Source organism: Salvelinus fontinalis, chromosome 36 (genome assembly GCF_029448725.1).
Source record: "Salvelinus fontinalis isolate EN_2023a chromosome 36, ASM2944872v1, whole genome shotgun sequence".
Lineage (NCBI taxonomy): Eukaryota > Metazoa > Chordata > Actinopteri > Salmoniformes > Salmonidae > Salvelinus > Salvelinus fontinalis.
Window position 1 is genome coordinate 4,992,458 of NC_074700.1, and position 16,550 is coordinate 5,009,007.

Below are 16,550 nucleotides of genomic sequence, written 5' to 3' on the forward strand. Positions count from 1 at the left end.
TGAGACGAGATTGGAGGTTGGTTAAAGCTGCCTTGCCCTATAAAAACACTCAAATTTGAGTTTGCTATTCACAAGAAGCATTGCCTGATGCGAACCATGCCTCGAACAAAAGAGATCTCAGATCTCAGACTTGCATAAAGCTTGAGAGGGTTACAAAAGTATCTCTAAAAGCCTTGATGTTCATCAGTCTACGGTAAGACAAATTCTCTATAAATGGAGAAAGTTCAGTACTGTTGCTGCTCTCCCTGGGACTGGCCGTCTTGCAAAGATGACTGCAAGAGCACAGCGCAGAACGCTCAATGAGGTGAAGAAGAATCCTAGAGTGTCAGCTAAAGACTTACAGAAATCATCTGGAACATGCTAACATCTCTGTCGACGAGTCTACGATACGTAAAACACTAAACAAGAATGGTGTTCATGGAAGGACACCACGGAAGAGGCCACTGCTGTCCAAAGTTTGCAAAAGTGCACCTGGATGTTCCACAGCGCTAATAGCAAAATATTCTGTGGACAGATGAAACTACAGTTGAGTTGTTTGGAAGGAACACACAACACTATGTGTGGAGGAAAAAAAGGCACAGCACACCAACATCAAAACCTCATCCCAACTGTTAAGTATAGTGGATGGAGCATCATTGTTTGGGGCTGCTTTGCTGCCTCAGGGCCTGGACAGCTTGCTATCATCGGTGGAAAAATGAATTCCCAAGTAGTTTATCATCACATTTTGAAGCTCAACAGAAGTTGGGTGATGCAACAGGACACTGACCCAAAACACAGAAGTAAATCAACTACAGAATGGCTTCAACAGAAGAAAATATGCCTTCTAAAGCGGCCCAGTCAGAGTCCTGACCTCAACCCGATTGAGATGCTGTGGCATGACCTCAAGAGAGCAGTTCACACCAGACATCCCAAGAATATTGCTGAACTGAAACAGTTTTGTAAAGAGGAATGGTCAAAAATTCCTCCTGACCGTTGTGCAGGTCTGATCCTCAACTACAGAAAACCTTTGGTTGAGGTTATTGCTGCCAAAGGAGGAGGGTCAACCAGTTATTAAATCCAAGGGTTCACATACTTTTCCCACCCTGCACTGAATGTTTACACGATGTGTTCAATAAAGACATGAAAAGGTATAATTGTTGGTGTGTTATTAGTTTAAGCAGACTGTGTTTGTCTATTGTTGTGACCGAGATGAAGATCAGATCAAATTTTATGACCAATTCATGCAGAAATCCAGGTATTTCCAAAGGGTTCACATACTTTTTCTTGCCACTGTAGGTTGACCTCCAAACCTCAGATATGACCTCTAACCCCTAAGAGGTGTCTTACCACAGGTGGGTATGTCCTCCTCGGCTGAAGATGTCTGTTCGTCAGTGGACGGCTTCTTCTTGCCCAGGCCAATTATCTTAGTTATCTTCTTTCCCGCCCCTTTTCCCAGCGTGCCTCTCTTCTGAGAGTCCTTCTTTCCTTTACCTGAGAGAGAGAGAGTGGTAGAGAGAGATAAAGAGAGAGTGAGAGAGAGGGAGAGAGGAGGAAGAGAGAGAGAGAGGGAGTGAACGAGCAAAGAGAGACATGCTATGTCAGAGAGCTAGACCTTCAAGGTAATTTCACCTTCAAGAATGAAAAAAATATTACACAAGCCATTTGACCAGATTGTCATATCCTTTGAAGATTTAGGTCAGTAATTAGGCCTCAATTCTACTAACCGAAGAGGCCCACAGACACAATGACGGTGCACATTCTCCTGCAAATACCGCTAAACTGGCCTAGACCCGGTCATAAAGCCTGTCTCTCTGTGTGTCTGAGTAGAAAATCTGCTGGTTGTCTGAGGGTTGTTTGTATTGTGTGGTCTGCGGCGAGCAGGGTTTGGTAGACGAGATCCACTCGGGAGACTGCCAGAAGGGTAAACGAGAGATGAGCCACAGACAGAATGACAAGAATAGACGTCGCATAGTTGAGAAGAGATGATGGAAATGGTCATTATATTATTTGTATGTATAGTGTGTGACAGGGAGATTCACTGACGAGAAATGTGTGTATATTCCTATAAGCTTTTGTCTTAAGAAAACTGCAATAGTTGAATTCTCCCAACATCTGCAGAGTTTGATCATCTGCATCATACCCATGTACATTATTACCTGTTAATATCCATTAATTACTACAGAATATGGTATAACTCCCCCTTCACAAAGTTGTGGAGGTCTCATTTTCCTCTGTGGAGTCGGACACAATAGTGAGACAGAAAGAAGAGAGGGGTTTCTGAGGCAGGGGTGCAAAATTCCCCGTGAATGATGTCATCGTAGTGAAGCAGCTGACGCTCGGAGTCTGGAGTGCTTCTGCAGACAGACGCTTACGCTGACACACACAGAGAGATGCAGACCGACATAGGACACACACACACCTCTGCTGCCCTGCAGGAATCAACTCAGATCCTGTTACCCTGATAATGATATCTACCATGGCGACAAATCTTATTAAATATGTGGCCATTTCTGCCCAACCCCTGCCAGTGTTTATATCTCTCACACACACACACACACACACACACACACACACACACACACACACACACACACACACACACACACACACACACACACACACACACACACACACACACACACACACACACACACACACACACACACACACACACACACACGTTAGACCCCGGGCCTAAGGTAGGAAACCAGACACACATGTGTGAAAGAGCTTCACTTTGGATGATTATAATTTTTGCCGTGAAAAACAGAGGGGGGGAAACTCTGATCAGGCTCATTTGATTCCACCGAGTCAAGTTCGCTTCTTACCAGCCGTGGAAGGAATGTGGCTGATTAAGCTGAAAAAGGGGTTTGGAGACTCGTTTCTCTCCCCTCAGAAAGTGGGCAGCTGGGGTGAAATGGTGTGAGAAGGGTGGGTCTGTGGTAGTTGTTTGGCATGGAGATGCAGTGGTACTGTAGAGATATGAGGTGATATCAACCACTGGCTCGCCACTGGTGACATAGTGCATGGACTCAAGCCACCATCCACCCCTACTCCGTGGGAACTAGATATGAGGATCAGAGCAGTGTAAGCAATATGGAAAATATTCAACCTAGCCTCTCAGAGGGCGTTGTGGAGCTATACCATACTCTTAGTTCTACATTAAGTGCATATAGGGGTAGGGGGTATGGGTCAATTTGGGATTGGGCATCAAATAATAATAAGGGAATGAAAGTTGGGGAATAAAAAAGTGGTAGCCAAACAGCATTAGCCCTCCAATCCTCCAGAGGGCAGTATCATAATGGGGCGGCAGGTAGCCTAGTGGTTAGAGCGTTTGACTTGTAACCGAAAGGTTGCAAGATCGAATCCCCGAGCTGACAAGGTCAAATCTGTCGTTCTGCCCCTGAACAAGGCAGTTAGGCCGTCATTGAAAGAATTTGACCACGAATTTGTTCTTAACTGACTTGCCTAGTTAAATAAAGGTAAAAAAAATAAATAATAATAATAACACTCACAGTCCACTCATAATTGGTCTCACCAGAGGGAACACAACAAGTGCATAGACTTACAGCAATCTGTCAAAAGCCATCAGTCAGAGATCCTCCAATTGAGGATCGGTGTGCATATTTCAACAACAATCATGGTTGTGATATGCTGTGATATGCAAACTATTAGACACAAGTCTATTAATCACAGCCTGGAGAGAGAGTCTGTGCGTGCGTGCGTTGGTTGGTTTGTGTGTAATGAAACCAAACACGAACAGCTCTAAATTCCAGAGAATCCAAACAAGAGGTCTTGACAAGTTAAATGAAAATTGTAAACCCCACGGAATTGAGCTTGTCGAGCAAGCAGACGTTGAATAATCTCATCCTGCCATTTAGATAGCATCTCGGCTGTCGCGGTACTAGGTGCAGGAGAAAAAGGTTCAATATCAAATAAACGTTGAATAAATCCAAATGCTCAAGTCCATTGTTTCTGTAGCTAATCTCAAATCATACTCCCCCTGAACACACAAGCTGCTCTGACCCTCAAGAAAATACACCCCATCTCCAATCAACAGAGTATAGAGGGATTTACAGTCGGGTCAACACTGAAGAAACGCAATGCTTCATTAGCATTAAAGCTGCAATACTGTGTGTAACTTTTTTTGGGCGACCTGACCAAATTCACTTAGAAATGCGTGTTGTAGATCCGTCATTCTCGTTGAACGAAAGTCTAAAAAGTGGTAGATCTGTTCTGGGTGCTCTATTTCTACGCTTCCCGGTCTTAAGTTGCATTTTTTGCTCCATTACTTTCGGCTTTGAACACCAGCTTCAAACATCTGAAAATACACTATTTTTGGTGACGAAAAATATATTTCACAGCGGTTTAGATGGTGCAATGATTCTCTACACAATACTTGCTTGTTTTGTCACTGAAATGACTGGACAACGACTCAGATTTGAGCAACTAGGAAATGGCAGAGCGATTTCTGCACAGTGCATCTTTAAGACTCAAGGATAAAGAAGATGAATCTCGAGCTAAAACATGGCTTACTTGCCATTACTCATTTAACTTCCAAAGAGGGACAGTATTGAACCAAGGGAAAGCCCAATTGAGAAGAGATTCTTTCACACCAATATCAAGAGTTTCTGTCCAAAACCAGAATGCCATTAACCCAGTCTGATGTGCCGTACTTAGTGTAACTATCAAAGTATTCCAGACCCTTCCCTGGTCTCACCTTGGTCCTTACAGTCGGTGACGGTGTGTCCGTTCTCATGGGGCGGCTCGCCATCTGAGCTCGGCCTATCACATGACACCTTCTGCAATGGAGGAGATAGAACTGTTAGACAGATATTTAAATTTGTAAAAAAATATTTAACCCTTATTTTACAGGTAAGTTGACCAAGAACACATTCTCATTTACAGCAACAACCTGGGGGATAGTTACAGGGGAGAGGAGGGGGATGAATGAGCCCATTGGAAGCTGGGGATGATTAGGTGGCCATGATGGTATGAGGGCCAGATTGGGAATTTAGCCAGGACACCGGGGTTAACAATAAGTGCCATGTGAGCTTCAGTGACCACAGAGTGTCAGGACACCCGTTTAACGTCCCATCCGAAAGACGGAACCATACACAGGGCAATGCTCCCAATCACTGCCCTGGGGCATTCAAAACAAATAATAATTAGAACAGAGGAAAGAGTGCCTCCTACTGGCCCTCCAAAACCAAGTCTAGCAGCATCTGGTCTCCCATTGAGGGACCGATCAGGACCAAACCTGTTGAGCTTCAGAGGCAAGCCAGCAGTGGGATGCAGGGTGGTATACATGCAGACAGAAATATAAAAACAGACAAAACACACATGCAGACACAAAGAGAGAGAGAGAAATACAGAGACGCACACAACCATATACATAAAACACACACTGTACCCACAGAGAATCTCGGAGAGCATCTGCAACATGTTATGGTTGAAATAATTAGGCTAGGCTTCTGTGTACTGTGCGCCAGCTAGGGAGCGCGGTTTGCCATTAAACTCCTTCTGATCTGCCTAATTTTCCACCACTGTACACACAGACACACATGAGCTCTGTACAATAAGGCTCCAACAGATTCAGTAAGTGTACCTGTTTTCTCCAGGCTATTGAAATCCAATAACCCACTCTTCGCCTTCACCTCCCTACACACACTGTGCCACAGCTGTAATTAAGTGCTATTTGGCACAACAATTACAGCTTTTACTGCAATGTGCTGCCCTGGCATCCTGCTTGCTATTAGGGCACACAGAGAGAGGCGAGGGGCCCTATGGCAGTGTACAGGGATGTGTATATATATATATACACACACACTTGAAGTCGGAAGTTTACATACACCTTGGCCAAATACATTTCAACTCAGTATCTCAATTCCTGACATTTAATCCTAGTAAAAATTCCCTGTCTTAGGTCAGTTAGGATCACCACTTTATTTTAAGAATGTGAAATGTCAGAATAATAGCAGAGAGAATGATTTAGTTCAGCTTTTATTTCTTTCATCACATTCCCAGTAGGTCAGAAGTTTACATACACTCAATTCGTTTTTGGTAGCATTGCCTTTAAATTGTTGAACTTGGGTCAAACGTTTCGGGCATCCTTCCACAAGCTTCCCACAATAAGTTGGGTGAGTTTTGGCCCATTCCTCCTGACAGAGCTGGTGTAACTGAGTCAGGTTTGTAGGCCTCCTTGCTCGCACACACTTTTTCAGTTCTGCCCACAAATGTTCTATAGGATTAAGGTCAGGGCTTTATGATGACCACTCCAATAACTTGACTTTGTTGTCTTTAAGCCATTAAAGATAAATTCAATACATCGTTTGACATGTTTCTACTGACTGTTACGGAACTTTTTGACATTTCGTCTGCTTTTAGTGAACACGCTTCCTGACGTTGGATTTGTTTACCAATCACGCTAACAAAAATAGCTATTTGGACATAAATGATGAACATCATCGAACAAAACTAACATTTCTTGTAGAAGTGGGAGTCCTGGGAGTGCATTCCGACGAAGATCAGCAAAGTGAAGATTTATAACGCTTTTTATGAGTTTTGTTGACTGCACAACTTGGTGGGTACCTGTATGGCTTGCTTTTGTGGCTGAATGCTGTTTTCAGATTATTGAATATTGTGTTTTGCCGTAAAGCTTTTTGAAATCTGACACAGCGGTTGCATTAAGAACAAGTGCATCTTTAATTCTATGTAAAACATGTATCTTTCATCAAAGTTTATGATGAGTATTTATGTTATTTGACGTGGCTCTCCGCAATTTCTCTGGATATTTTGGAGGCATTTCTGAACATGGCGCCAATGTAAACTGAGGTTTTTGGATATAAATATTAACTTAATCGAACAAAACATTTATGTATTGTGTAACATGAAGTCCTATGAGTGTCATCTGATGAAGATCATCAAAGGTTAGTGATTCATTTTATCTCTATTTCTGCCTTTTGTGACTCCTGTCTTTGGCTGGAAAAACGACTGTGTCTGTGATTTTGCGGTGACCTAACATAATCGTTTGTGGTGCTTTCGCTGAAAAGCCTATTTGAAATCGGACACTTTGGTGGGATTAACAACGAGATATCCTTTAAAATGTATAAGATACATGTATGTTTGAGGAATTTTAATTATGAGATTTCTGTTGTTTGAATTTGGCGCCCTGCACTTTCACTGGCTGTTGTCATATCATCCCGGGATTGCAGCCATAAGAATTAAGCAAAGATGCACTGAGTTTTAAGGTAGGCCTTGAAATACATCCACAGGTACACCTCCAATTGACTCAAATGATGTCAATTAGCCTATCAGAAGCATCTAAAGCCATGACATCATTTTCTGGAATTTCCCAAGCTGTTTAAAGGCACAGTCAACTTAGTGTATGTAAACTTCTGACCCACTGGAATTGTGAAACACTGAATTACAAGTGAAATAATCTGTCTGTAAACAATTATTGGAAAAATTACTTGTGCCATGCACAAAGTAGATGCCCTAACAGACTTGCCAAAACTATAGTTTGTTAATGAGAAATTTGTGGAGTGGTTGAAAAATGAGTTTTAATCACTCCAACCTAAGTGTATGTAAATTTCCGACTTCAACTGTATGTATGTCAGCAGCATACCACCCTGCATACCACTGCTGGCTTGCTTCTGAAGCTAAGCAGGGTTGGTCCTGGTCAGTCCCTGGATGGGAGACCAGATGCTGCTGGAAGTGGTCTTGGAGGGCCAGTAGGAAGGCACTCTTTCCTCTGGTCTAAAAAATATCCCAATGCCCCAGGGCAGTGATTGGGGACACTGTCCTGTATAGGGTGCCGTCTTTCGGATGGGACGTTAAACGGGTGTCCTGAGTCTCTGAGGTCATTAAAGATCCCATGGCACTTATCGTAAGAGTAGGGGTGTTAACCCCGGTGTCCTGGCCAAATTCCCAATCTGGCCCTCAAACCATCATGGTCACCTAATAATCCCCAGTTTACAATTGGCGCATTCATCCCCCTCCTCTCCCCTGTAACTATTCCCCAGGTCGTTGCTGCAAATGAGAACGTGTTCTCAGTCAACTTACCTGGTAAAATAACGGTAAAATAAAATAAAAAAAATAAAAAATGTGTGTGTGTATGTGTATGTATGTATGTGTGTGTGTATGTGTGTGTCCTTACCTTCCGTTTGTGTACACACGTGTGCATGCACATGTTCGTTTGGATTCTTTCTGAGTTTCGCGTGTCGCCGTTGTGCGTAAGTGTGTCTTTACGTGCCTGAGCTGGCGTTCTGCTCCTTACCTTCTCCAGGTCCGGCTTGTGTACAGGAGACCCGGCGCCTGTTCCATCCGAGTCCCCTCCGTTGCTGCACACCTCCCTCATCACCTACAGGAAGAGGAAGACCAAAGACAGGCACTAGTTAGTGACAACAATGCACCAGTTACATTCTGGTCATTTCAAGCACGGGAGCAAGATTGCCATTGACGTGACGTGTTCAATGCATTTCATTTCAGAAACGTGTTACACTGTGTTACATTAGCAGACGGATCACAGTGCAGTATGCAACACGCGCAACAAACTGACGGAAAAGTCGCGACGGCTCGGTACACAGATCGCTGTACAGTACTTGACTACAGCCATTGGAAGATCGCCATTGTCGCATCCATTGTGCGACGCGTCCATTGTGTTATGTAACACGCTCATTCAGAGTGAATGGCATATCCAGGGACTGCGTGGGGGGGGGGGGGGGGGGGGGCAGTTTGGATCGACATGACCTCGCGGAACCTCCAACCTTGCAACCCATCAACAGCACGACCACCACCATATTGAGTCACATGAGCAGTGAGTGAATGAATGATAACGCTACCCTAGGTTAACCTGCGAGGGGTGACTTGGGGACTACTGTGGAGACAGGCAATCAGGCACCACGTACACGAGCGCGCGCACACACACACACACACACAACCCTTCAAAACCATCCGCGTCTCTCCCCGCGGTGGGGAGTTCTTCTCAGCGTCTTTGCTCGCCACATTTCATTGGCTTTGGCCGGGAGCGAACATAATTGGAGCTGCAGGGAAATTACAGGCTGTGGCTGGGCTCCACGGTTTTGGCCCTAGCCAGAGCGGTGCTGGAACGATTGGGACAGACGTGAACTAAATGTCTCCCTATCTGCCATCAGGGAGAGGCAAATCACACAGTTTATATGATATTATACAGATAAAATCAAATCAAATGTTATTGGTTCACACACATATTTAGCAGATGTTATTGCGGGTGTGGCGAAATGCTTGGGTTTTGGGTGGGTTTGGAGGGCTTAGGGACCTTCTTCATCTGCCAATAGAGGGATGTTTTGTTAAATCTGGGAGAATAATCTTCATATATGCTTCACATCAAACTAGTGCCATAAACATTTGTGGCGTATAACTGGAAAAGATGGTTCTTTGCTGGATCTGTGAATGGCAATGTTCTTATTGTGAGTGACAACCCATACTTTAACACCAGGCATACTATACTGCATGTACATGGATAAAGACCCATGGTGTAAAGCAGGGGTGTCAAACTCATTCCACGGAGGGCCTAGTGTCTGCAGGTTTTTGGTTTTTCCTTTCAATAAAGCCCTAGACAACCAGGTGTGGGGAGTTCCTAACTAATTAGTGATGTTAATTCATCAATCAAGTACAAGGGAGGAGCGAAAACCCGCAGACACTCGGCCCCCCGTGGAATGAGTTTGACATCTGTGGTGTAAAGGAACACCTATGTGAGAATGCTGTTAATTGATTACAGCTCAGCATTCAACACCATAGTGCCCACGAAGCTCATCACTAAGCTAAGGACCATGGGACTAAACACCTCCCTCTGCAACTGGATCCTGGACTTCCTGACGGGCCGCCCCCAGGTGTTAAGGGTGGGCAACAACACGTCTGCCACGCTGATCGACAACACTGGGGCCCCTCAGAGGTGTGTACTTAGTCCCCTACTGTACACCCTGTTCACCCATGACTGGCCAAGCACGACAACAACACCATCATTAAGTTTGCTGATGACACAACACTGATAGGCCTGATCACCGACAATGAAGAGACAGCCTATAGGGAGGTCAAAGACCTGGCAGTGTGGTGCCAGGACAACAACCTCTCCCTCAATGTGAGCAAGACAAAAGAGCTGATCGTGGACTACAGGAAAAGGTGGGCCGAACAGGCCCCCATTAACATCGACGGGGCTGTAGTGGAGCGGGTCAAGAGCTTCAAGTTGCTTGGTGTCCACATCGCCAAAGAACTATTATGGTCCAAACACATCAAGACAGTTGTGAAGAGGGCACGACAACACCTTTTCCCCCTCAGAAGACTGAAAAGATTTGGCATGGGTCCCCAGACCCTCAAAAGGTTCTACAGCTGCACCATCGAGAGCATCCTGACCGGTTGCATCACCGCCTGGTATGGCAACTGCTCGGCATCTGACCGTAAGGCACTACAGAGGGATGTACGTACGGTCTAGTACATCACTGTGGCCAAGCTTCCTGCCATCCAGGACCTATATAATAGGCGGTGTCAGAGGAAAGCCCCAAAAATTGTCAGACTCTCCAGTCACCCAAGTTATAGACTGTTTTCTCTGCTACCGCACGGGAAGCGGTACCAGAGCGCCAAGTCTAGAACCAAAAGGCTCCTCAACAGCTTCTACCCCCAAGCAATAAGACTGCTGATCAATTAATCAAATGGCCACCAGACTTTTTACATTGAGCCCCCCCATTTTTTTTGTACACTGCTGCTACTCGCTGTTTATTATCTATGCGTAGTAACTTCACCCCTACCTCCATGTACAAATTACCTCGATTAACCTGTACCCCCGCACATTGACTCGGTACAAGTATCCCCTGTATATAGCCTTGTTATTGTTATTTTTTTGTGTTACTTTTTTATTATTTGTTACTTTAATTTATTTGGTAAATATTTTCTTAACTCTTCTTGAACTACACTGTTGGTTAAGGGCTTGTAAGTAAGCATTTCACGGTAAAGTCTACACTTGTTGTATTCGGCGCATGTGACAAATAATTGAGTTGATGTGTACACATACAGGCATCCACACTCTCGTGCAGGACATGGGTGTCGCCAAACATTGAGTGCCCAATATGCAAAATGATGCAGGGGAAGAATTGCAGGCAACATGGCGACAATGGTCAATCATAAGAGCAAGACTGGGAAAGGACTTGAAGAGTGATTATAGAGTGAGACTGAGTGTAAACAGGCGACACACAGTGTGAGAAGCCAAGCAGCCACTGCAGACCAGTAACCCTATGACATGCAACATTATATCTCACCAGGCCTGCTTGAAGAAACAGAGGGATAATTATCACTAGACGAAAAGAGAGGGAGGAGAGGAGGGAGAAGAAGAGGAGGAAGAGAAAGATATCTAGCATTAGCCGGGTAGTAGAGAAGAGGAAGAAAAAGCGGGTCGTGTCGAAGACGAGTGCTACAGAGACAAAGGGGAGATGAGGTAAGGGTAAGGAGAAAAATATAACATCCACGAGACCATAAACACTGGAAATTATTAGAAAGGGTAAAGTAGCAACACAATATGGACATTTAGATTGCATAAACAGCTCATTAGCCACACAATATCTGGATTTCACATTAGTAAACTGTTTAGGTGCGCCTCAAGGCTCCGTTCTAGTCCCGTCTCCATTTACTAATGTAGTCTTACACGACTCAGTTCATTACAGGGACATGGTATTGGATCACAATCCTCCGACTAGAGTGGGATTTATCGGAGATCTTTCATATCCATTATTCCATCTTGAATGTGAAACGCAAGAGTGATAATTATCGAAGCTCTGCGTCTCTGGATGGAGAAACGGAGTAGGGGAGAAAAGCGAGAAAGAAAAAGAGAAAGACAAAAAAAATAAGGAAAGACAAAAAAAACAGAGAAACAGATAACTTTTATTCTGCGGTCCTAGGCAACGTCTAGCCCTAACATCCAAACACATGCTCCACATTCTTATCTTTTTGGCTCTGTGAGGCACTCAAACACCCCCAGGCGTAACTGTATGCAGAGCAGGCCAAGAGAATATCTCCTCCCTCACTGTACAGTTAATCATGCGAAGGTAAAAATATGTGACTTCAATCCAATCCATCCACTCTTGGCACCTGTTTTGGGGTACGTCGATCCACGGCCAGCCGGGCCTCATAATTGGGCGCACTGATTGCAAGAGTCATTGGGTATGAAAAAGTATGCATATGTCAATTAAACTAAAACAGCGTGTTTGGGGTGAGGGTGAAAGGCATGTGTTTATGCCGTGTTCACATGCATCGGTTCAATGTAGTTTTAAAGTGCATTTTAACAAGACACCTGACCAAATATGCAACAATGTCCCGTCTCGAGCGATAATTATGGATGTTGTGGTTGGGGTTTGTATATTTGCGCAGTCCAGGGCGGCTGCTCACAGGTACCTCGGCGCTACCCGAGCGTGCTGCTTCGCTGCGGCGAATCAATAAACAACCATAATTACCATATGGAAGGAGTAATCGAATCAGGACAAAAATATCAGACTTATTCCCTTTTTTTCACTGCGGACATAAAGCTCTATAGTGGCCCACCATAGGTGCAGGGTGACTTTTATTGGGACGATTCTTGTCCTGGAGGCAGAACTGAGCGATTTCCGCTAGATGGACCAGCTGCAAAGTCTTTTTCTAATTCTGAAAAACGAAAAATTAGGGATAACGGCGGGGTTCAAACCACACTTTTATTCATCCCACGCTTCGTAAACAACGGGTGTAGGACGAACAGTGAAATGCGTACTCACTGACCCTTCTCAACAATGCCGAGAGAAAGAAATGCATCGGAGGTTAAGTTCGGAGTTTAACATCAGATTGTGTGACTTTGTGGATGTGCCAGCAAGTGACCACCGCAGAACTGCCTCCAGAACGAGATCCATGCCGGAAAAACGCTAACCTGCGAAATCTCAGGCCTCTCATTTTTTTTTTTAAATGGGGCCATCTTCGACAAAGTTTTTCACAGACTGGTATGCTGTATGAAAAGGTTTCAAAAAAAGGGCCGGTCGGTAAACTACAGAGCAGGAAATGTAATTGGCAGGAGCAGCATTCAGCAAATAGAGGAATGAAAAAACAACGGGCGAAAAGGGGTCTTAAAATAGCTGCACAATGGGTTTTCAACGATAAACAACGGTTTCCAAGGGGAATCTCAGGAAAGCAAGAGGTGGGGAGGGGGTTGTAGCGTATGTGTGTAGTGCACGTGTGTTTCCTTCAATTTGAACCCCCATGGCCTCATCCATACTGCGATTGAAATGGAATAGCTCAAAGGCTTTGGTATAACATACGGGGCGCAGAGGGGAAACTAAAAAGGACAGGTCTTTATTTGATGTCAGCGGGATGGTTTTCTTTGCGGGCTTGTCGGAGTCCCCCGGGGGAGACAGGGCTGAGCGGGAGATCTGAGAGAGACGGCTCTACAAATACAAAGCAAACATCCTGACATTAAGAGTCCAGACATCAGAAACACCTGTTCAAAACAACCATCAGAAAGAAAACTCCATCCGCTAAGACAAAAAAAAAGGGTTGTTCTCATAATATGATTATGTTATAAGTAATCTCTCCCCTTAAAAAACAACCAGTGGCATACTGTACCTCTGGGCAGACATTCCACAAGAATCTTGCTTCAGGATTGATGGGAAATATACTCTATCCTGTTCTCACTCCAAACGAGTGCACTGGACACGGAGACCCCCTCTCCATAGAACCAGTCTGTTTCTGATTTACCCAACTTGTCATTGTATCCAATGCACACATTAGTCTGGCACTCCGTCTACAATAGTGTTGCTTGGGACCATTGTCTGACAGCAAACCTCTAACATCCTAATTGGTGTCTCGGGTCATCCTGTTACCCCGGACCACTCGGTCTACAATAGTGCGCCGCTGTAATGTCATAATCTGTGTCTCGGGTCATGGTGTTACCTTGAGCCACTCCTCCGCCTGCTCTTTGCTCTGCACGGCCAGGACCAGGGCATCTGCCCCCTGGTGGACTATCTTCAGCTCGTCTTTCTTCTTCTTGCCGTCCTTGGGGACATGTGTGATGCTGCAGCCCGATAACGCTAGCTCCATCTGGGGCGTCTGGTCTTTAGATGACTTGTAGCACTGGAGGAGGGAGGAGAGAGGGAGGTCAATGAACCAGTGGATCAAGTTTTTCAAGTACACATGTGCGCCTCCGGGTGCGTGTGGCTATTACGGTGTGTGCGTGTGGTTATATGTGAAGGTGACAGTGTGTCTCTCTGTATCTGTGCATGCGTCTGTACCAGCAGCTTGTTGTCCTTGATGACACAGAGCAGCTTGGTCCACTGGCCGAAGCGTTTCTTGCGCAGCAGGAAGGCACAGATACGCGCGTCCTTGACCAGGTCCATGGAGGCCTCCTCGCTCGGCCACTGGTGTCGCATCTTCTTCCCTCTGTTCCCCTTCCCGTCCTCCTCCTCCTCGTCGTACGACTCATACGAACTGCTCATCTGGTCCGAATCGTAGTCTGAGAGATCGTTGAGGGATAATAAAATGGAAGATTTTGACTTGCAGGGGCGGGTGTGCGTGCATTGTGAGTGAACGTGTGTTTTCAGTCCTCACTGTAGCTTTTTAAGTGTGCTTTCGTTGTGTGCGCGCATGTTTGCGTTTATTCACATGGATGTGTGTTTGTGTTTTGTACACTTACTGGAGGTGATGTATTCTGGGGCTTTTCCAGGACTGAGGGGGACGGCCTCTTCGTAGTAGCCCTCTGGGAGAGAGGAGCTGGGGAGAGGAGGAGGCCCGTTGTCTGGAGGCTGGAGGAAACACAGGGAGAGAGAGGCATTGGTTACGATGCACTGTAGCCTATGGGAAAGCGCCACAGCGAGGGCAATACGTGTGTTAGAGCGTGACGGGCCGGGCGCGTACACAGGAAGTAGCTACTTCGGATGTGAGGTCCCTTTAGTGGAACGTCAAAGATTAAAGTGTGACCCCCGTCTATATGGTGGCCATCTTATCTCTAGGTTATCAATGAGACAACGGGGAGGAAGTGATTTGTTTAGTAATCAGCTGAGTTGACTCATGATTGGCTTTGAGGTGTTACAGCACCATGGAGGCAATCAACAGGTAAATCATTTTCACTAAGATGTGATACATTCCCACTTAGGCAATAACACTGGGAGGTGGTGTGGGGGGGAAGAGAGAGAGACAGAGAGAGAGACAGAGAGAGAGACAGAGAGAGAGAGTGAGAAAGGAAATTAAACAGAGAGAAAAAAGGAGGGGAGTGGGATGGAAAGTAACACTTCTTTGTTGTCTTCCCCACTTAGCTAGCTAGGGCGCGAGGAGAAACTAACTCACGCGCTGGGGTCTTTGCCTCCGGCTCTTAAAATAACATAATTGCGGCAATAAAAATCTAATCTCTCCAAGCGCATGGAAATAAATGTCTTCATTGACATTTAATGCGGGGATTTGAGCATTCCCAGAGTTGGTCTTCACCCATAGTGAGAGAGAGAGAGAGAGTAGAGAGAGAGAGAACAGAGAGAGAGAGAGAGAACAGAGAGAGAGAGAGAGAGAGAGAACAGAGAGAGAGAGAACAGAGAGAGAGAGAGAACAGAGAGAGAGAGAACAGAGAGAGAGAGAACAGAGAGAGAGAACCGAGAGAGAACAGAGAGAGAGAGAGAACAGAGAGAGAGAGAGAGAGAGAGAACAGAGAGAGAGAGAGAGAACAGAGAGAGAGAGAGAACAGAGAGAGAGAGAGAGAGAGAGAGAACAGAGAGAGAGAACAGAGAGAGAGAGAGAGAACAGAGAGAGAGAGAGAGAACAGAGAGAGAGAGAGAGAACAGAGAGAGAGAGAGAGAGAGAACAGAGAGAGAGAGAGAGAGAACAGAGAGAGAGAGAGAGAGAACAGAGAGAGAGAGAGAGAGAACAGAGAGAACAGAGAGAGAGAACAGAGAGAACAGAGAGAGAGAGAACAGAGAGAGAGAGAGAGAGAGAGTGAACAGAGAGAGAGAGAGAGAGAGAGAGAGAGAGAGAGAGAACAGAGAACAGAGCGCGAGAGAGAACAGAGAGCGAACGAGAGAACGAGAGAGAACAGAGAGAGAACAGAGAGAGAGAGAGAAAATCGCATCGCTGCTGGAGAGTGATACCTTGGGTTTGATAATGTCTTCTTTGCTGGTCTTTTGGGTGTTGTAAACACTCGCTGAAGTTCTCCTTGTGTGTTCAGTTTGCTTTCTAACGTTCATTATCTGTACTCCTGGTTTACTCCATTCCCAACTGCTCTTCACTAGACTCTATATTTAGGGCCCCGAGTTTTACCTGAAAAACTCAGGGCCTATTATCGCCTGGGAGACCGTTCTATAAAAAAGGTACACATAACAACCTACTGTAACCATGAAAAGGACCTGTTGCTCCACCTAATGTCGCCACAAACTGTCATGAATAAACAATTATGGCTGGTGACTCCAATAAAGTCCCAGCAACGCCCCCCCCACCACTTTTTTTCTCATGGGAAAGGTCCGCTCTAATTTAATTTTGTTGGTGGCAGCTGCCGTTTTTTCCCGCCGGTCGAGGGTTTTAAGGGGGGGGAAAAAATCACCCAGCGT

General features: G+C 45.3%; 1 protein-coding gene across 3 annotated transcripts in view; it reads right to left on the reverse strand.

Moving 5' to 3' along the window:
• Window positions 1-16,550, reverse strand: part of LOC129835064 (actin filament-associated protein 1-like) — a 119,526-nt gene that overhangs the window by 12,869 nt on the left and 90,107 nt on the right. For all 3 annotated transcript variants that reach the window (XM_055900412.1, XM_055900411.1, XM_055900413.1), the window contains exons 4-9: window positions 14,657-14,765; window positions 14,256-14,476; window positions 13,918-14,097; window positions 8,258-8,341; window positions 4,700-4,781; window positions 1,327-1,470 (exon numbers count right to left, since the gene is read on the reverse strand). In XM_055900412.1, the coding sequence (XP_055756387.1) occupies window positions 1,327-1,470; window positions 4,700-4,781; window positions 8,258-8,341; window positions 13,918-14,097; window positions 14,256-14,476; window positions 14,657-14,765 (820 nt within the window). The remainder of the gene's footprint in view (window positions 1-1,326; window positions 1,471-4,699; window positions 4,782-8,257; window positions 8,342-13,917; window positions 14,098-14,255; window positions 14,477-14,656; window positions 14,766-16,550) is intronic.